Source organism: Misgurnus anguillicaudatus, chromosome 7 (genome assembly GCF_027580225.2).
Source record: "Misgurnus anguillicaudatus chromosome 7, ASM2758022v2, whole genome shotgun sequence".
In the NCBI taxonomy this organism is placed as follows: domain Eukaryota; kingdom Metazoa; phylum Chordata; class Actinopteri; order Cypriniformes; family Cobitidae; genus Misgurnus; species Misgurnus anguillicaudatus.
The window spans coordinates 1,024,383-1,046,223 of record NC_073343.2 but is presented as its reverse complement, the minus strand read 5'-3'; the positions used below and the strand labels follow the sequence as shown (position 1 = coordinate 1,046,223).

The 21,841-nt window shown below is 35.2% G+C and overlaps 3 protein-coding genes across 3 annotated transcripts in view; 1 reads left to right on the top strand and 2 right to left on the bottom strand.

Moving 5' to 3' along the window:
- prorp (protein only RNase P catalytic subunit) overlaps positions 1–13,125 on the bottom strand; it is a 21,422-nt gene extending 8,297 nt beyond the window's left edge. The window contains exons 1-3 of the mRNA XM_055172172.2: positions 11,723–13,125; positions 11,596–11,643; positions 11,216–11,348 (exon numbers count right to left, since the gene is read on the bottom strand). Of these exons, the coding sequence (XP_055028147.2) occupies positions 11,216–11,348; positions 11,596–11,643; positions 11,723–12,717 (1,176 nt within the window). The 5' untranslated portion in view covers positions 12,718–13,125. The remainder of the gene's footprint in view (positions 1–11,215; positions 11,349–11,595; positions 11,644–11,722) is intronic.
- ppp2r3c (protein phosphatase 2, regulatory subunit B'', gamma) lies at positions 13,126–19,816 on the top strand. The gene is made up of 13 exons (XM_055172173.2): positions 13,126–13,333; positions 15,108–15,232; positions 15,399–15,503; positions 15,617–15,729; positions 15,860–15,957; positions 16,109–16,179; positions 16,278–16,410; positions 17,405–17,460; positions 17,558–17,633; positions 18,583–18,719; positions 18,802–18,939; positions 19,207–19,266; positions 19,381–19,816. The coding sequence occupies exons 1-13, from the start codon at positions 13,270–13,272 to the stop codon at positions 19,570–19,572; spliced, it is 1,368 nt and encodes a 455-aa protein (XP_055028148.2). The 5' UTR covers positions 13,126–13,269; the 3' UTR covers positions 19,573–19,816.
- On the bottom strand, positions 19,666–21,841 carry fam177a1 (family with sequence similarity 177 member A1). Its single transcript, XM_055172174.2, has 5 exons — positions 21,684–21,841; positions 21,011–21,193; positions 20,855–20,921; positions 20,613–20,710; positions 19,666–20,527 (listed from the first exon to the last, which is right to left on the bottom strand). The coding sequence occupies exons 1-5, from the start codon at positions 21,750–21,752 to the stop codon at positions 20,327–20,329; spliced, it is 618 nt and encodes a 205-aa protein (XP_055028149.2). The 5' UTR covers positions 21,753–21,841; the 3' UTR covers positions 19,666–20,326.

Here is a 21,841-nt window from a genome sequence, read left to right as displayed (position 1 = left end):
CACTTCTTGGTAGAGTAGCAACAGTCCCAAAGCGTCTCCATTTTTAGATTGTTTGCCTAACTGTAGACTGGGGAATTTCTAAAGTCTTTGAAAAAACTTTGTAACCCTTTCCAGCTTTATATAAAGCAACAATTCTTGATCGTATAGCTCCTGTGAAAGTTCATTTTGGCGAGGCACGGCTCACATAAGCGTGGTGTTCTTGTGCAGAGCAAACTTCAAAAGTTTAAGGGGTTTTTTTTAGCTGTAGTCCACACCTTCAAATGTATTATCTTAACGAGACTCACGGTGTGCTAAAACCCGACTCAAATGAGCTTTTTGGAGGTCAGTAAGTGAGTTTACAGCCATTATGCTTAATAAACTGATAACACGTGGGGTCATGTAAACGTGTAAAACATTGGGGAAAGACCATAAATGGCGTAAGAAATTTTTTTGCATGGCATTTAAAGACCTTAATCGGCTTTCTCACAGTTTTCTTCATGTCTCCACGTGTGAAAGATAAACATCACACGCTGAAGCGCAAAGTAACGCATAAAAGTCTCCGCTCGACTAAAGCAGTTGGCAGAGAAACTGTGAAAATATAGGCTCATGTTAAATTTACATGTCCTGCAGACATGAGAAGAGATACAGCAGTATAGCTTAAGACAGATTTCCAGTTGGCTGACAAATCTCCAAATCCCATGTAAACACAGTTTTCTGCATAGCCGGTTTATTGATTTGCATGTAAACACTTGAAAAACATACTTTTTCCACAAGCATGAAGTTTTTTGGTTGTTCTCAATAAAGTCATGAAAGATCAAAATTTCTTGTGGTTTGTCATGTTTGTCAATACTAGGGCTGTCACAATTATGAAACTTGGCTGATGGTTAATTGACTAATAAATTGTGGCGATTATGACGATTAATTGCCTGTTTTAGGGTTTTGACATTTACTTCTCATATATTTTTTGTTTGTTCATGAAATAATTTTAACACATTGTTGTGATTAGTTAAATGAAATATTTTAACTGGCAGTAAATATTAATACAAATAAAATACAAATTAAAATTATTTATTTAATGAATTCAAAAACTGAAAATAAACACAATAAAGTCTCTGAAAAATAACTGAAATGGAAATGGAATCAAAATAATCTGACTATACCAGAACAGGCCTTAAATAGTAGCCAATCCTACTAAGGTCATATTAGTACTGGACAACATGTCTGTAGTGACTGCAAAAAAAATAAATTCCTTACAGATCCTTAAGAATAGCATCCTTCACTTCCCCAAATTTGGAATTACTGTTTTGGAAATGTATGTTCATACTGCTAATCAAAGTTTTGCAGCATTTCTTTGCAATATATCGCGTTACACTGTCGGTTAAGGCAGTGGTTGTCAAACTGGGGTTCCGGGCCCCCAGGGGGGCCGCGAGATGGTACCAGGGGGGCCCCAGTTTTATGACATTTTATGAAATACATAAATTTATCATGAATTCTGTGTAATTAAACGTAAAAAATAAGGCTACTAACCAACAGCACTACTTTGTATAATTTAATGTTTTGTTTAATTAAAATGTTAAGTTTTATAACTGTTTTTTGCCATAAATTTTCTTTTGGGGGGCCGCGAAGGAATGCACAGTACACAAGGGGGGCCGCACACTGAAAAAGTTTGAGAACCACTGGGTTAAGGAACGCCATTACATACTGTCTTGTTTATACAGGCTATATGCAGCTCCCCCTTTTGTTTTTAAAGAGATGTGCAATCATTGCGGTGAGCTGAAATTATCGCAGTCAAACAATCGCGATTTAATAATTGTGGCAGTCAATAACGTTGACATAGATGAAGATCAGATCTCATTTTATGACAAATTTATTCAGAAAACTATGTAATTCCAAAAGGTTCACATACTTTTTCTTGCCACTGTATATATGGTAAACAGTAGTTTTATGTATATGGAGAGTTCACTTAAATATTAAATAAAATGAAATGTAAACTTTTAAGTTTGGATTAATTATAATTTATAAATATTCTTTACTTGAAAATTTTGTTTAAAAAAAGTTTGTTTACTCAAAAATGTACTAAAAATAAACAACAACAAAAGTTTTGAGTACTCCGAACATGTCAGGTTTTACAGTGTTACGGTAGGAAATGTACAAAATATCTTAATGAAACATGATCTTTACTTAATATTAGGGATGCACCAATATGGAAATTTTGGCCAATACCGATAACTCTTTAAATTTGGGGGCCGATAACCGATATCTATAGGCCGATAAATATATTCATATTATTTTCACAATGAAAAACTCGCAGACCGCGGACATCTTGTCTTTACGCTAGACTAGCATACTCTTCTTAAGCCCGCAACACGTGTCATCTTCGTGCTATGTCACAGAAAGCACCAATCAAAACTCTACATGGCCAGCAATGAGCAAGTGAAGTGGTTCAACAAACCAAAATAATCCATAATTTATCGGCTTTCATTTATCGATATAACGATATGTCGGGCGATATATCGTGCATCCCTACTTAATATCCTAATGATTTTTGGCATACAAAATCTATAATTTTGACCCATACAATGTATTGTTGGCTACTGCTACAAATACACCCATGCTACTTATGACTGGTTTTGTGGTCCGGGTCAAATTTATGCATTCGGCAAATGCTTTATCCAAAGTGACAGTGCATTCAATCCATTCATTTTATATTAGTATTTGTGCTCAAAACATTGAATAATATATAACGTATAATACATCTAATGCAAACTTAACACCAAATGTAAACAGGGCCAGACACGCGTCTATCTTTTCAACAGTTTATGGGGTTATTGATATGAGTGAATTGCAAACACTCTTCTGTATTGAGAATAGATGGTTTTAAGATATTAAGTACAAGAGGACTTTTGTAAGAGATTGTTGCATATAAAGTGGTGATCTCTGTATTTCTTCACTTTGGTGTTGTGTGCCACGTTGCACAAAAAAAAATCAACCAGTGTTGCACAAGGCACAACAGACAGACAGGGTTAAAAACAATGTAGCTAAGCTAACTGCTGAGTTGACAATTCGCTGCAGACTCCGAGAAAGGACAAAGGTACAAACAAACCTACTGCACCCAAAGGTAAATAATGAGTTGTGTTTATATAAATAACACAATGAAGGCTGCAATGCAGGTTTAAAAAAAACCCTAAAACTTCCTTCACCCTTTGTTGTTGTTGTAAAACAAGTGTCCTCGCCAGATTTTGTAAACATCTCATGGGAATTTCCAGCTGGACCCGAGCCACTCACCTTTCTGTCCTTAGGGTGTTATTAAAGAGACACAATGCTGCTGAGCAGCTTTTACAGTACATAACACTAGCTGATTACTGAGGTGTAACCCAAAAACGCTCATTACTTTCAGGGAACTGCAAACTGCAAAGTTCTTCCTCAAAGTTAAGGACAAAACAATGTGGTTAAGTTACACATAGCAAACAAACAAGTCTGCACACAGTGCTGGTTTTTAAAAGCGCACGCTATCCCGAGCACGAAGCTTTCAGTTCTGCCCAGAGCATGAGAAAATTCCAAAAAAATTCCCAACCATTTTAACTCCCACCTTTTCAGGACATATCCGTGCTAAATCCTTACACCAAGCAACTCCAGAAAAAATCGAAAGCACTTAATAAGAAACAATGAGCGATTGCAGCTGCATAAATTATAGCTACTTTGTAAGCTTGTAAGAAGCGCAAAAGATCATGGGTTCGAATTAGTACTGCCTCATGATTAGTCACAACTATATGTGTGTACTGTGTATAATAATTATGTTTATATAAAAACACATACATGTATAATTTTAAGAAAAAAATATATTTATATAATAAATATTTATTAGTGCTGCCTCACGTTTAGTCGCAACTAATTGTTTGCAGATTAAAAGTTTTTGTTTACATAATATATGTGTGTGTACTGTGTATAATAATTATGTTTATATAAAGACACATACATACATGTATAATTTTAAGAAAAAAATATATATTTATATAATAAATATTTATTAGTGCTGCCTCATGATTAGTCGCAACTAATCGTTTGCAGAATAAAAGTTTTTGTTTACGATATATATGTGTATGTACTGTGTATAATAATTATGTTTATATAAATACACACACATATATGTATAATTTTAAGAAAAAATATATTTATATAATAAATATTTATTAGTGCTGCCTCATGATAAGTCGGAACTAATCGTTTGCAGAATAAACGTTTTTGTTTACATAATATATGTGTGTGTACTGTACTGTGTATAATAGTTATGTTTATATAAATACACACACATATATGTATAATTTTAAGAAAAAATATATTTATATAATAAATATTGATTAGTGCTGCCTCACAATTAGTCGCGACTAATCATTTGCAGAATAAAAGTTTTTGTTTACATAATATATGTGTGTGTACTGTACTGTGTATAATAATTATGTTTAAATAAATACACACACATACATGTATCATTTTAAGAAAAAAATATATTTATATAATAAATATTTATTAGTGCTGCCTCACGATTAGTCGCGACTATTCGTTTGCAGAATAAAAGTTTTTGTTTACATAATATATGTTTGTGTACTGTACTGTGTATAATAATTATGTTTAAATAAATACACACACATACATGTATCATTTTAAGAAAAAAATATATTTATATAATAAATATTTCTTAGTGCTGCCCCACGATTAGTTGCAACGAATTGTTTGCAGAATAAAAGTTTTTGTTTACATAATATATGTGTGTACTGTGTATAATAATTATTTTTATATAAATACACACACATATATGTATAATTGTAAGAAAAAATATATTTATATAATGAATATTTATTAGTGCTGCCTCACGATTAGTCGCGACTAATCATTTGCAGAATAAAAGTTTTTGTTTACATAATATATGTGTGTGTACTGTACTGTGTATAATAATTATGTTTAAATAAATACACACACATACATGTATCATTTTAAGAAAAAAATATATTTATATAATAAATATTTATTAGTGCTGCCTCACGATTAGTTGCAACGAATTGTTTGCAGAATAAAAGTTTTTGTTTACATAATATATGTGTGTACTGTGTATAATAATTATTTTTATATAAATACACACACATACATGTATAATTTTAAGAAAAAAATATATTTATATAAAAAATGTTTATATTTATTATATATTTATATTATGTTAACCAAAACTTTTATTCTGCAAACGATAAGTCACGATTAATCGTGAGGCAGCACTAGTTCGAATCCAGGGAACATAAATGCGATAAAAAATGTATACACACTAAGTCGCTTAGAGGCATCTGACAAATGCGTAATATAAATTAATAAGAAATCTATTTAAAGGCACTGTTCACCCAAAAATTACAAAAATTTGCATTACTAGGATGAGTACAGGGTGAGCAACTTTTGTTATTGCAAACACGTATGACTTTATTTTGTGAGATACAGCACAACCAAAAAAGGTTGTTGTTGACTAACAGCCTCAGTCCTCATTCAGTTTCATTATATAGAAAACGATAGGGTTAACATTCTTTCAAATGTGTTCGCTTTCGGATCACATGAAAAGTCAGATTGAATTCAATGACGTTTACTTGTTGTCTGTAACTCTTAAAAGTTAATTTTACGTCTGTGTGCTAGCGAGTGGGGGAGAAATGAAAGCCAAGAATGGCCGCTGGAAGGGGGAGGGAAGGGGCCTGAATATTTGGGGAATTCCTTCTTGGTTTTAGTGGGGGTTAGCGGCTGGATTGTACAACTTCAAGCCCTGGATAAGATTAGCAATCCCAGCATGAGATGAAATAAATCGAAACAACATGCTTTATTTATGATACCTTGCTTTAACAATGCAGAAAAATACATTTACGAAGCGAGTTTATCTTTACTGTGTTTTTGTTATGATCGGCCTCCACTCGTAGCCAAGATTGAATTGAATGGGAACAGCAGCCTTGGGAATTCCCCAATGGTGTCAAGAGGTCACGTGTACGCAGTGCCAGTTTATCATGCAGAACTTTGTGTACCTACGATGGGTGTGCGCACGTTTAAAACAGGTTTCGTCTAGATCTGATAGTGACTACAGTACTGTGTACTTTGTACATAATGGCTTTGTACATCAAAACACACTGAAGTGATTTTAAATGTGTAATACACTTGAACTGTACATTAAACTAAAACGATTTCTTAAATTCCAAAGGTGCTTGCATTTATTTGAAGTGTAAAATTCCAATTTAATACAGGTAGACAAAAATAGACAGAGAAAAAAGCGTTGGAGTTTGTGGAAACCACACCGTGCCCCACAGGAGATTTTACTGAAAAGGCATCTGGCAGGTACTATAGCCTATACTTTTCCTTGTTAGGATGAATTTAGATGTTCCAAAACGGGAAAAACAGGCTTCCTTAAGTTCAAGCAGCAAATGAATGAAATGAATGTAAAAAACTAAAAAAGAAGGGACTTTTGATGCGGTGACCTGCACGATGTTAACATAGATATCGTGCATGAAAAGTCTGAGCACATTAAAAAAATCCCCTGACCGCTTCCATGCTCAATAAGTCTAAAAGAGTCATTGATAAAAATAATGCAAATATATTTAGATGCATTTGCATATGCATTTAAATTTGTTCCTTTAGGGGCTTCACAGACTTAGGCTTAGATTAAGCCAGGATAAGTCTTAGTTAAATTATGACATTTAAATAATGTGATTTTGCATCACTAGTGCGTGTGCATCTTAAGACAAAACAACAGCAATTATATATTTTAAAGGAAAACACCACCATTTTTCAATATTTTACTATGTTCTTACCGCAACTGAGATGAATTAATACACATCTATCTTTTTTCAATGTATGCACTTTAATCTCTGTACAGCGCTTCGTGAATGTGTTAGCATTTAGCCTAGCCCCATTCATTCCTATGGCTCAAAACTAAAGTTTTATTTTGTGCCACCATACTTACTTGTGTAACTACTCATGTATAAATGAATACATACCTATCTTTTTTTCAATGCGTGCACTTTTAATCTTTGTACAGCGCTTCGTGAATGTGTTAGCATTTAGCCTAGCCCTATTCATTCCTATGGCTCAAAACTAAAGTTTTATTTTGTGCCACCATACTTACTTGTGTAACTACTCATGTATAAATGAATACATACCTATCTTTTTTTCAATGCGTGCACTTTTAATCTTTGTACAGCGCTTCGTGAATGTGTTAGCATTTAGCCTAGCCCTATTCATTCCTACGGCTCAAAAAAAAAAAGATTTATTTTGTGCCACCATACTTGTGTAACTACTCATGTATGAATTAATACATACCTATTTTTTTCAATACATGCACTTTTAATCTTTGTACAGCACTTGGTGAATGTGTTAGCATTTAGCCTAGCCCCATTCATTCCTATGGCTCCAAACAAAAGTTTTATTTTGTGCCACCATACTTACTTGTGTAACTACTCATGTTTAAATTAATACATACCTTTCTTTTTTCAATGCATGTACTTTTAATCTTTGTACATCGCTTCGTGAACGTGTTAGCATTTAACCTAGTCCCATTCATTCCTATGGCTCCAAACTAAAGTTTTATTTAGTGCCACCATACTTACTCGTGTAACTACTCATGTAACGGTCTTTAAATAGGGAAAACATGGAAGTGTTTGGTGGCTTCTAAATTCATCCCTGTTTGGATCCTAAGGAATGAATGGGGCTAGGCTGAATGATAACACATTCACAACGCGATGTACAAAGATTAAGTGCAAGTATTGTAAAAAGATAGGTATGTATTCATTCGTCTAAGTTGAGGTAAGAACATAGTAAAATATTAAAAAATGGTGGTGTTTTCCTTTAAGATGTTACGTCAATGCAAGTTGTTGACAGCTCATGCATTTTAGTCTGGGACTAGAGTACTATGTAAGTGAATGTCTTGTTTAAAAAAAAAGAACTGTATACAGGTTTATAACAACATGAGAGTGAGAAAATGATGAGTCTTTAAGCCTTGTCTGTGCAACCGTGCACAAACGCCCCATAAATAGTTTAGCTGTGACAAAACACTTATCAAAAAACAAAGTTTGCCACTTGGATCTCACTACGTGGCATTTATGTCATGCACCCTAAAGTGCCACATTTTATGTGCTTTGAAGTGCAACCTGATCGCATATAAAGCCAGGGGCTGTTAAACACTTCTGCAGAGCGTTGAGCGCGGGTGTTTATCTGGCCTGCGTTGGTTTCACTTCATAAAGCGTTGCTGCATTGATGGTGGTGAGCTGAAGTCCATGCAGAGCTGCAGACAGAAGCAAGCAGGGACTTTCCAGGGTCACTCATGTGAACGACATCTGAGGTTTAAAATGTAAAAGCCCATTGTGCCGTTTTACGACAGCACACATGCGCACCAGAAATAGCTGCGCCTCAGAATCAATCATGTGCAAGACCAAATCAGAGACTGTTTATGGCTATGCTGAGTACTTTATTATTCCAAGAGGTATAATTGAATGCATTTCCAGTGCGTTCGCGGACAGACGTGACTGTTCTCTCTGGTAAATGGAAATTCAGGGGAGCTGATCGCCTTGTGACCTTCTGCCGTTGGTTGGAGAGCATGCGTGAGCTTTCTAAACTGGGGGACCCGCAGACACATGAAGAAGAAACATGTGTTGGAAAGCCCCTACATCATATCTAAATGTGGAACTGGACAGGATCACATGCTTTTGACATCTATAGACCCCACGGCCAGAAAAAGCAGCTCTCCAGACAACAACATCATCCAATTCAGGGGTAGACTCCAAATATAAGGGAACTCAAAACTGCATGGAACATCTAATTTTGGATGGCTACCCAACCATGCGTTTGTAGTTGCAGCTTGCTGCCAGTTTGGTCGTACACAGAAACAGATCACACAAATCATTTTAATGTTCATGTAATTCAATTATTTTACATTTCCAGTTGGAAAATGTATTAAAGTATTTTTAAAATAGCTTATTCAGGTCGGCATGTATTACGCGTTCAAATATTGTTATTCTCCACATATTTGATTTTGTGCAAAATAAACTACTCCATGTTTTAATAAAAATTTAATCATTTATGTTAATCAAGTATGATACAGTGTATATGGTAATAATAAATATGTGCAGTTGAATATATGGTGTTTAAGACACTATCGCCATCTAGTGGAGCCAAAAAGAAAAATCAATTGCCATGTTTAAAGGGATAGTTCACCCAAAAATAAAATTTCTGTTATAATTTTTTGTTCTAAACCTGTATGAATTTACTTTCTCTGATGAACACAAAGAAGATATTTTGATAAATGATGGTAAGCATACAACTGCTTGTAACCATTGACTTCCATAGTAGGAAAACAAATATTTTTGAAGTATTGTATTAAATGATAAAAAATATATTTTGATAAATGATGGCAAGCACATAGTTGACGGTACCCATTGAATTCCATCGTATTTGTTTTTCCTACTATGGAAGTCAATGGTAAAATCAGCTGTGACAGAATTTAAATTTTTGGGTGAACTATCCCTTTAAGGTATAAAGTGTGACATGCTTGTAGTAAACCCAAAACTGAAAATTAGCTCATATTTTACTCATCTTTAAGCCATTACAGGTGTATATGGCTTTCTTCTTTCAGCCAAACACAATCTGAGTTATATTAAATAATTTCCTGACTTTTCAGCTTTAATAGCACTGGATAGTGCCCCATTTTTAAAGTTCCACAAAGTGCATCCATCCATCCATTTAAAACTAATTCATATACAGTTATTAAATATTTTCTGAGATGAAACTGCCTGACCTCAACTCTCCTGGGAGCATGCGTTGTTTAATCATAGATTGTAAACAGGGTTCCCATTCTAAGTCAAATGTCAAATTCCCTGAATAAAAAGCGGAATTTTCATGACCTATGTCCGGAATGCCTTGAGCCTTGATAATGTAGTGTACACCATAAAAATTTTGCTTAAATTCCTAAAATGAATAAAAAAGTGCCAGTAAACAGCTGTTTAAATTGTAGTCACCGAAGGCTTGGACCCGGAAATGGTATTCCTTACATCACAAGTTAACAAGCGGATTACATTTTGATAAATGGAAATTAAAATTTAAAGCAACAAACAAAAAACCCTGATATTTCATGACATAAAAATAGAAAATTTCCTGACTCTCAATGTCTGGAAAGACCTTCAAAAATTCCATGAGATTCCAGAAATTCCATGACCCATAGGAACCCTGTGTAAAGTTTGAAATATAAATGTTTCCTTGCAAAAACCCATCGTTTCACCTCAAAGACATTTAATAACTGTATGGATTCGTTTTTGATGGATGAATGATCTTTTTGGATCTTCGACGATAAATCACTATCAAATGCGATTATAAAGCTAAAAAAGAGCCAGGATATTATTTGATATAACTTTGACTGTGTTTGGATGATTAAAGAAAGTCATATATACATGGGAAGGCTTGAGTGAGTAAAATATGAGCTTATGTTCATTTTGCGCTGAATTATTCTTAAAGAGACACTTTAGAGACGCTTTTTGAAAATATGCTCATTTACCAGCTCCCCTAGAGTAAAACATTTGATTTTAACCTTTTTAAAATCCATTCAGACGATCTCCGGGTCTGGCGCTAGCACCTCCAGCATAGCTCAGCACAATCCACTGAATCCGATTAGACCACCAGCATCGCTCTCAAAAATAACCCAAAGAGTTTGGATATTTTTCCTATTTAAAACTTGACTCTTCTGTAGTTACATCGTGTACTAAGACCGACGGAAAAATAAAGTTGCAATTTTCTAGGCAGATATGGCTAGGAACTAAACTCTCATTCTGGCGTAATAATCAAGGACTTTGCTGCCGTAACATGGCTGCCGGAGGTGCAATGATATTATGCAGTGCCCAAAAATAATAACATGAATGTTACCAAGGGGACTATTTTCGGCTGCTGCGTAATGTCCTTGATTATTACGTCAGAATGAGAGTATAGTTCATAGCCATATGTGCCTAGAAAATTGCAACTTTTAATTTTCTGTCGGTCTTAGTACACAATGTAACTACAGTGTCAAGTTGTGCTAAGCTATCCTAAAAGTGTTACAGCCAGACCCGAGATCAGCTGAATGGATTCCAAAAAGGTAAAAATCAAATATTTAACTCTAGGGGAGCTGAAAAATTAGATATTTTCAAAAAAAAAGTGGAGTGTCCCTTTAATATTCTTTAAAGAGATGTAAGAGACAGACCTCTGGAGTGGTCTTGTTGAAGATGTCCCTTCCCTCGATCACATCCTTCATTACTCTGTCCTTCAACTGTGCATACTCTTCCTCAGTCAGCTGAATAGATTCCAGCGATGTCTTGCAATGTTGGCATTCTCCACTGAAACGCAAGACATTTCGATCAAAAAATAATTTAACATCTAAATAAATAAACTAACTAACTAACAAGAGTTGTAAAGAGACCGGATTCTTTTCACCCACTCCTAGCTTCCCTCATTCCAAGATCCACATTAGGGCCGTTATTAACCCCACTCCTGTACTGTGGCATCATACAGATTTTTCCTTGCCACTGGGAGGCAGAATTTTATTCGGAAACATCATGCATCTTAAAAAATATAAATGCATACCTGGTGGTCACGGATGAGAATCTTCCACTCCATTTTTGATCCGGTAAACTGTGCAGATGGATATAAAAGACTGTTAAAATAAAGATCTAAAAAACAGAAAACCATGATAAAAAAAACAAAAGCCTACCTCTCAAACCATGCTTTGATAGTTTTAACCAATGGTTCCTCTGGGTAGATCTGATTATCTCTCATATATGTCAGGATAGAAAAGAGCTTGTCTTCCTGTCCACGATGACTGACACCGCTCTGAAATAAGCACTGCCAGGTATCTTGATGTGGAACGAGACCTTGCTCCAGAAGCTCAGTGTATAGCATCCAGCTTGTGTCAATGTCACCGTGAAGAGCCGCCCCAGCGATGGCATCACCATAGTTACCTGGAGACGGCAAGAGGGCCTTTTTCATACCCTCCAACACGACAAGCGCCTCCCTCCAGCGTTCTGTTTGACTGAAACCTTTAATAAACAGAGAGGAGGCTCCGGTGTCGAGCGTCTTAAAGCAAGACCTCATGATGTCATAAGTGTCAAATACCTCTGATTGATGCCCACCCATGACACACAGCGTGAGGTACCTCAAAAGGAGTTCGTAGGGCAGGGTGCCTTTATCTTGGGCCTCGTAGGACAAGAGAGATTTGGCAATGTTGACATCTGCTCTGGCTGCTAGAAGGCCCTCCATCATTTGTTTTGCGAAACGCTCAGGTTTAGTGGAGGTCTCTTTCAGTTTTGCCCATTCAGATGTGGTCAGTGGATGATCAGGGAGGGTGACCTTTAAAGACCCTCTGCCTCTCACAGATGTATTATTCGACAGTTCCTCGGGATCCTCCCCAGCTCGCTTTTTCAGATATTCAGCTGTTCTTTTGGCTGTGCCAGCTGTGAATACTGAATTGGGGAATGCAGGTCTTGCTCTAGCAGTGAAACCTCTCTCTTTAGGTATTCTGCTGTACGATTGTGCTTGTTTATCTCCTTTTGTGCAGTAAAACTTTGGCTCAGTGATAAATCGGACAGAATGCAGGATGTTATATTTTGGAGAACAAGCAAAAGCAGGTCGGATGAATATAGGGCTGCCAACCCATGTGCAAAAATGCTTCACACAAGTCCCTGATTTTAACATAGCAAGAGACCCCATTGCCCTGGTTGATTTTTACACACCCACTAAATCCTTATTAAACCTTCATATAAATAATTATTTGTATAATAAGCAATAAGTGACTGAATGGCTTACAAAAACACAAGCCACTAGCAGAATAGTGCAGTTAGTTATTGGGACATTATACAAGTTTTTTTCCACAAAACTAACAAATATGAAGAAACATTTTCAGTTACTTATTTGATAAATAAATGTCATTATGTACTTTAATCAGACATTATAATAGATTATATACAGATATCATTTAATTATCGTTATTCTGTTTAAACCTTCAATTTGTAAATAAACGTATCGACAATTTAAACAAAGACAAATAACTTACACGATCGTATAAAAGTTATTAACGTTAGATCTAAAATGTCAGTGTGAGCAGCCATTCAAGCTCCTGCGGTCGCTTCCTGATGACGTCACCGCGCCTGCACGTCACTCTCTTGCTAGGAAACGTAAACACAACGCTAACTAAACCATATTTTTGAGTGCATTATCCTAAATACATTTAATTTAAAATAAATAGTATAATGAAATAAAGTTATGGCCAACGACAAGACTGCACATTGGAAGGATTTACTAAAACGACGACTCGACTCGAACAAAGGTAACGTTAAAGTTATAACGTGCTGACTAACGTTCGCTGTTTTAGTGAAATGTAACCGTGGATTGTCAGTTAGTGGACACGATTAAGTCAAAAAGACTGAATTGATCATTTAAGATTTAATCAATGAATTTACGGTGGTTAGTTAGGCTAACTGAAGTAAATCAAATTTAGTAGGACAGTCAGGGCAGAAGTCTTATTTATGTCTGTGTTAAACTGCCATGAACCAAACTATGGTTACTTACTACAAATAAAACAGTTAAATAGGGCATACCATGAAAATCTGATTTTTTCATGTTTAAGTGCTATAATTGGGTCCCCAGCACTTCTATATCAACCTAGAAAATGTGAAAAAGAACAACCCAGTAACTTAGTTTTGGTCAACCATTCTCTTTAAGCATGTGAAAAATTAGGGAATTGAAATTTGGCTCCCCTTGTGATGTCAGAAGGGGATCTTATTATAATAATACCGCCCCTTAATCTGCACTATCCATTCACGGCACTGCCGTTTAGTGCAGACAGAAAGAAAATAAATAATTGACAGCACAATTGAGTTTCAATTTCAACAAACCGCCATCATTGTGATTAGTGTTTGCATTTCATCAGCTCATTTGCATTTAAAGGACACACCCAAAAAGGCACATTTTGCCCACACCTACAAAGTGGCAATTTTAACATGCTATAATAAATTATCTACATGGTATTTTGAGCTAAGACTTCACATACGTACCCCTTTTACAAATGCCTGCTGCAAAAATTATTTAAAAAATTCATTATAAAAATTGCTGACCACGGATGCACCAATAGGATTTTGACAAATTATTATAGGAAACTATTGGCTTATACCGATATCACTGACATGATTTACAGCATTTTAAAGCATGTGTTCTACTCAGGGCTGGGCAAAAAAATAGATTTTTTGATTAATCGTTTTTTTTTTAAACCTGGTGTAATAATGTACCCAAGTGTACCTAAAATAAAAGAGTTTAATAAAATTCGAACCGAGAATCGGAATCGGATCGATTTGATAGCTTGTGAATCGAAATCGAATCGATCTGGAACATCTGAATCGATACCCAGCCCCAGTTCTACTATTTATTAATTTCACCCAGAGAAAAACGTTAGTAATAGAACTTAAATTAGTAAAATATCGGTTTATTATATCAGGTTTTTTTTTACGATACATGGGCCATGATACAGTGTATCACGATACAATACAATACGTTGCATGTTGTGATACATTGGAATACTTTTTCTTTTTTTATCAAAAATGTATAAAAATAGAGCTGAACACCTGCAGCTCTTTGAAAGCTGCAGGTGTTTTTAAATATTCTGCCATTTCTCACTCCCTCTAACTTCTGAGACATTGGCCGAATGGCCGTATATGGCAGACAACTAGACAGTGACAACTACAGCAGCGGCGGAGGGGATCGTTTGACGCACACAGAGGGATTTGATGAGTTTTAAAATATCGATAGTCGAGATCGAAATACCGATACACTATCGATACAGCTAACTATCACGATAGTTAGCTGTATCGATATTTTTGCACAGCCCTAGTGGCGATACATCTGTGCATATCTACAGATAGTATATAATATGTGGGGAGATGACAGTAAGCTTTCTTAGTGTTTGCTTTCTGGTAAAAAAACATAAATAAAACCAGTTTAAGTATATGTTACTACCAACCAAGTCATTACGGTTGAGACTATAATGAATATAAATAAAAGAGGCTTGTGTATGATGTGTGTAAAAATCACTCTTGATGTCGGATCAGATAACAGGACAAACGAAGAGAAGACAGCGGAGGAAACCAAACTTTTTACCAAGTATTACACAGAATGGAAAGGGGGTCAAAGTGAAGGCAATTCGTTAAGACACATCCCACGCTTCTACTACAGAGTGAGTTGTTTCAGATCTCTTTAGTAATAAGAATGTACAGTGTAGTGTCAGTGGTTGCTGTTTATTAAATTGTATAACAAATTATACATTCACATTTATTGATCATAACCTGTCCAAAAGACATCATAAAAAGAGTTTTTTTTTTTTTTACAATATTTCATGGCAGCTTCCTGCAGAAGATGAAGTCCTGCTGCAGAAGCTCAGAGAAGAGTCGAGGGCCGTGTTTCTTCAGAGGAAGAGCCGTGAGCTTCTCGACAATGAGGAGTTACAAGTAAGAGAGATTTTACTAAACATGTGTTATAGTTTTAAAAAGCTGCTTTGGTTTACTAGCTTGTCTTTGTTGAAGTGGTATTTTTTCGTAATGCAATGTTATCCCTTTTGCAGAACCTTTGGTTTCTGCTTGATAAACATCAAGTGCCACCTACGGCCGGCGATGAGGCCATGATCAGTTATGAGAGTTTTCTCAAGGTTGGAGAAAAAGCAGGTGCAAAATGCAAGTAAGTGCATTATTTAAAAAAATATGTAGATCAAATATTTTAAATCAGTCTAATGCGTAAATATATAAATATATTCTAACTTGCTTAAAAATTAGTGAGATCTTTCTTTCTCAATCTTCATTCCCTTTAGGCTTTTTTTCACAGCCAGAGTCTACGCCAAACTGCTTCATAATGATCCATATGGGCGAATATCTATAATGCAGTTCTTCAACTATGTCATGAGAAAAGGTAGTTATAGCTTTGTCAATGCTGATCTCACTGCATTTTCATTGTATGAGGTCGGGTAATTATTATAGAAAGTCTTTTGTTAAAACTGAACACAGTAATTCGGTTGTACTGTATAGATGATTCAATAATTAATCTGCTTTTCTTCTGGTAGTGTGGCTGCACCAGACCAGGATTGGTTTGAGCCTCTATGATGTAGCTGGTCAGGGTTATCTCCGTGAATCTGTAAGTAATCATATTCTAACATCAGAAATCCGCAAAGGCACATATCAGTAGCTGTATTATTTAAAATGTAAACACTGTATGCCTGTGTTTTTGTGCAGGATTTGGAAAACTACATTCTAGAGTTGATTCCTACTCTACCACAACTGGATGGCTTGGAAAAATCCTTCTATTCGTTTTATGTTTGCACGGCTGTCCGCAAGTTCTTCTTCTTTCTTGATCCACTGCACACTGGTAAGTATCATGTAGTAATATTAAATAAATAATAGTTATAGCAGTTTAATTGATTTTTAATAAATAAAATAATCCAATTAAGTATATATTTTATAGAATTATAGAAAAAAAATGCCCAAAAGTTTCCAAATTTTAAATTTAAATCACAAAAAAATTTTTTCACACTTTCAGTGGTTTTACCAACAAAAGCCACTAGGTGTCATTGGTTTGCTGTTAATACAATACTGTCACTGAATTATTATTACTGCAAAAAAGTTTTGAATTATGTAAATAATGAGCTTTTCAATGATATATAGGTTGTCAAGATGTTTAATAAGATATTAAGGATTAAGGATTAGTCCATTTTCTTAAAAAAAATCCAGATAATTTACTCACCACCATGTCATCCAAAATGTTGATGTCTTTCTTTGTTCAGTGGTGAAAAAAATATGTTTTTTGAGGAAAACGTTCCAGGATTTTTCTCATTTTAATGGACCCCAACAGTTTTAATGCAGTTTAAAATTGCAGTTCCAAAGGACTCTAAACAATCCCAAACGAGGAATAAGGGTCTTATCTAGTGAAACAATTGTCATTTTCGGCAAGAAAAATAAAAATATGCACTTTTAAACCACAACTTCTTATCTTCCTCCGGATGTGTGACGAGCCAGTGCGACCTCACGTAATTGCGTAATGATGTCGCAAGGTCATGTGGTGCATATATGAAACGCACATTTGCGGACCATTTTAAACAATAAACTGACACAAAGACATTAATTAGTATCATTTCTCAAAATGGTGATGAAATATAAAAAATACATTCTTAGAGATTTCCAAAGATAAATTTTGTCAAGATAATTTTAGTTTTTGAATTGGCTATTATCGGTTTAAGTTACATAAACAATTTGGGCCCACATGTGGGCCTGTGACAGGGGTTAAAATGTCAGCATTTGAAAAAAAGTGTAATGACAAAGATAATTTACATGCTTAAGTTTAAATTCTTATGTCTGGTTTGTAGGAAAAATAAAAATTCAGGACATCCTGGCTTGCAGTTTCTTGGATGATCTACTTGAGGTAGTTTATACATTTTGGCTCAAGTAAACCTGCATAGTCTAGTTTTGATGTCTGATGAGCGTGCAAGATCAAGCTAATATTATGTTTTAATTTTCAGCTTAGAGATGAGGAGCTTTCAAAGGAGAGTCAGGAGTCCAATTGGTTTTCTGCGCCTTCCGCCCTTCGAGTTTATGGTATTCCTACGAAATTCTCTCATTACTGATCAATGTTATGTACAGGTTTGATATGGCAGATGACATTGAAATATGATTTTGTAAATTTATTGTAACATATTCTATTACTAATTAAAAAATCCATCTAGCCCACAACTTAAAAGAATTATGTTTCTATCTTCCTTCACCTAAATTTCGCATAGCAATAAAATAATTATCATGCCATCTGCAGGGTTCCCACGGGTCCTTAAAATTTTTAAAAGTTTGTGAATCTGGGGGGGGGAATTCAAGGCCCTGGGATATTTTGAAAATATAAATACATAGTTACAGGTTATTGAGAGTGCTTGAATCTATTTTATGCAAGTGTTATGGAAAAAAATCCATATTATTCCCTGTGTAGTGTAGGATCATAAAAATTCTAGACTTTTTAAGCACACATGCTAAACTGTTCACTTTAAATGCTTATATATTCTGCATGCGAATGTTGATTGATACCAAAATGCTTTTTTGCATAGTTGTGTTTGACACATGAAAATGTCTCTGGTTACGTATGTAAGGGAACGAGGAACTGCATCTCCCTTGCCATACTTTCTGCATCTCTGTAACGCTGTCTTTGGCGATATTTCAGATAGCGATATACTTCCTGGCTCCCGCGTCAACCTGTCTTTGTTGTTAAGCCTCCCCATTAGTTGAATTTGATATACACATTCAGACGCACTTACACCCGGAGACGTCCCCAAAGTGTCACCCCAGTAATGCAGTGCAAGTTCCCTCGAAAGGGAACTGTAACAATATATCTTTAAAAGTAACACAATGTAACCTTGCTCTCACTTGAAATGTGTCCCCACATTTAGTCCTTAAATTTAAGGGTATTGGACCTGGAAAGTCCTTGAATTTAAAGTTAACTAAGGTGTGGGAACCCTGTATCTGTTAGTTGATGGTACAGGTAACCTGATTTTCCTGTTTATAGGTCAGTACCTTAACCTGGATAAGGATCATAATGGAATGCTCAGTAAGGAAGAGCTGTCTCGGTACGGCACAGGAACTCTTACTGGCGTTTTCCTAGACCGTGTCTACCAGGAGTGCTTAACCTATGATGGCGAAATGGTAAAAGCATCAGACTTAATCACATGATTTTTCGTAGAGTCAATTATTTCTAATCTAAAAACATTTCTCACATTTCATTTAGGACTATAAGACCTATCTAGACTTTGTGCTGGCTCTAGAGAACAGAAAAGAGCCTGCAGCGCTTCAGTATATTTTCAAACTGCTGGACATGGAAAACAAAGGATACCTCAATGTTTTTGCCCTCAATTTCTTTTTCAGGGTAAGGAAAATGTTTGGAAAGGATTTAAGATATGGGGTGATTATGTAATTGCAGGTACATTTGACGGCCATTTTTTAAATAGTTTTTTTTTAAATAATCATTAAATCACAAGATGTAACAGTGGTCTATAGCTGAAAATTATGATTTTCTGTTTTAGTCCGTATCAATTCTGTTACTTTTTTATTATAATCACTCATAGGCCGTGTATGCTAGATAAAATCACATTAAATATTTTGAAGTTTGAATGCAAGTTTTTATGCAACTCAGGCTATTCAGGAACAGATGAAAATCCATGGACAGGAGCCAGTTTCCTTTCAGGATGTTAAGGTACAAAGCTTTTTGCTCTTATATAAGACTGTATGTTACATGCCATCACTTGGAGAATTCAGAATTATAAGCAAGAAGTTGGTGCAATCATGATTTGTGTTTTTATGCCTACAGGATGAAATCTTTGATATGGTAAAGCCCAAGGATCCATATAAAATCACTCTACAGGACCTAGTGAATAGTGGACAGGGTGATACAGTCTCGAGTATTCTTATTGATCTCAATGGATTTTGGACTTATGAGAACAGAGAGGTGCTGGTGGCCAATGACAGTGACAGCAACACAGCTGATTTAGATGACACATGACATCATTTCTTACATTGAAGTAATTGTACTTCGGGACCAACCGTGCTGCTCTGGACATGAAAACATTCTCACAAGAGGATTATACAGAATAGCTTGGTTGTAAATTGAAATGTTTATTAAGTATTATTATGTACAAAAAGAATTGTATTTTATTTGACCTACGATATATAAAAGTAGGTATATTTTCACTTGTGTAATAAAAAATATTGATGACAAATAAATTATACAATTTTTCAAAATAAAATGCTTTTGTGTTTTCAAGAGAGAGATTTAACTCCTCAATGTGCACAACACAAAAATATCGTGTCCATAATAACAGGGGTATTTTGTTAGAAAAATAACAATTATATGACCTAATAAAGAGAAAGTGGTTCACGTATGACCACTTAAACTACTTTCAGCAACTCAAAACATCAAAACAAACACAGAAAAATGTTAAATATAATAACTAATTCCTAGTATCGACAGCACCTTGGAGATCGGTGATCCATGCAGCTGATATAGTGTTTTGAATTGCAAAATGTACAAAGAATCATTGTAGTGATTACTTATGTATTGAAAGATCGGTGTATGGCTTTATGAAATGTTAAATAAGGTTTGCATTCAAGCAAGACCTTCTGTCAGCAAAGCATAAACAACATGTTACCTTCATATTCAAACGCCAACTTCAGGTACGCTGAAAAAAGCAAAACGTGTACCTACATATGGTAAAACTGTAAAAAAGTTTGAAATGCTCAAACAATTATACAGTATTTTAGGAGGGAATAGGGGCAGGCAATTTGTTGGCATCAGATTGTGTATGAGATTCTTGTTCGAGTTCAAAGGTCACATTCACAAAAGAAGCAGTTGCTTCTGGTTGCTCAATTTTTGGCTGTTGGTTCTCCTGACCGAGATGCTCATCAAAACGACGCTCCGCCTCCTCAGAGAGATGGTTTTCCTCCTCCTCTTCTTCTTCCTATCAACGTAAGTTTGTTAGCTGCACCAACAGTAATTTGTCTAGCATTCGTAAAAATAAATATTAACTTGTATAGTGCATGTACCTCCTTCCTCATCCTGTAGTATTCATCAATTGCATATTGATATTTTGGTGAGGTGATTCCCAGCAGTGATGCCATTCTTTCACCAAGATAGTCACAAACTGAGAGATTGAAAAACACAATCATAAGGACAATCAAAGTTCTCACTGAAAATGTATGTTATAACATAAATCCCATATGATTGTATAGTATTGAATACTATAGATTTGACAGAGTTTAAATTCTTTATCTCAATATTGAATTACCTGAGATAGTAGAGGTGGCCACCCTCCACATTTGGAACCAGAAATAAGGACCCCAAGTCAATTTTGACTAAAATGAGAGAAGCATACTCACTAAATGCTTGATTGTTTAAAAAATGCAAATGAATAATGAACAAATTATAATTTATAGCTACTTACAGTATCAACTGGACTCAACTGAGTGCTCTTTTGGCTTGTCTCCTCCTCTTCTTCCTCATCTGTACTGTATTCCTCCATGGTTTCACCACTGGCAAAGTAGATTGTTCTGCGAGGAACCTTTGTCCGCTTCTTTCCAAGATCTCCAAGTTCCACATTTTCGAAATCCTTTACCACAGTAGCGCTCTAAACCAATAACAGGCAAGGCATGTTTATTTATTTAAAACATAAACAAAGGTAATTCAAAGTGCTTTATAATGGAGAGACATTACCATGACATGTTTTCGTTTTACAATCAACTTGTTATTTTATACATAAATTACCATTTCATTAAGAATGAATGCAATTGTCATACAAACACACATTACAGATGGAATCATTAATAAAATAACAAACGTAAAGCATACAAACCATAATTACGTGATATTTGGCATTATATGCAATTTAATAGGCGAATTTATAAGGAAATGTTAATATAATGCAATTGGATTACATTACTCATTACAGTCAAACATGAAATACGTCACATGTATGTATCAACAAACTAACTAGTGACTAGCTTCTCGCTATGCAACAATAAAACAAACAAGGAAGTAGAATGGTGTATCTCGACTGTACTACAGGATCAAAACAACGTTTGTTTCCATGGTAACTCAATCATTATCCTAAACTTTACCTTCTCTGTGTCCATAGTTTGTCCCAGAGACACATTGACGTTTGTGAGGTACAGTGACAACTCAGACATGTCGTATCTTCAAACCTTTCTGTTTCCTTCTTCAAGCTTGCTCGTGCATTTCCGCTTAGCGGGGTGTTGCACAGGAAGTGACGTCACAT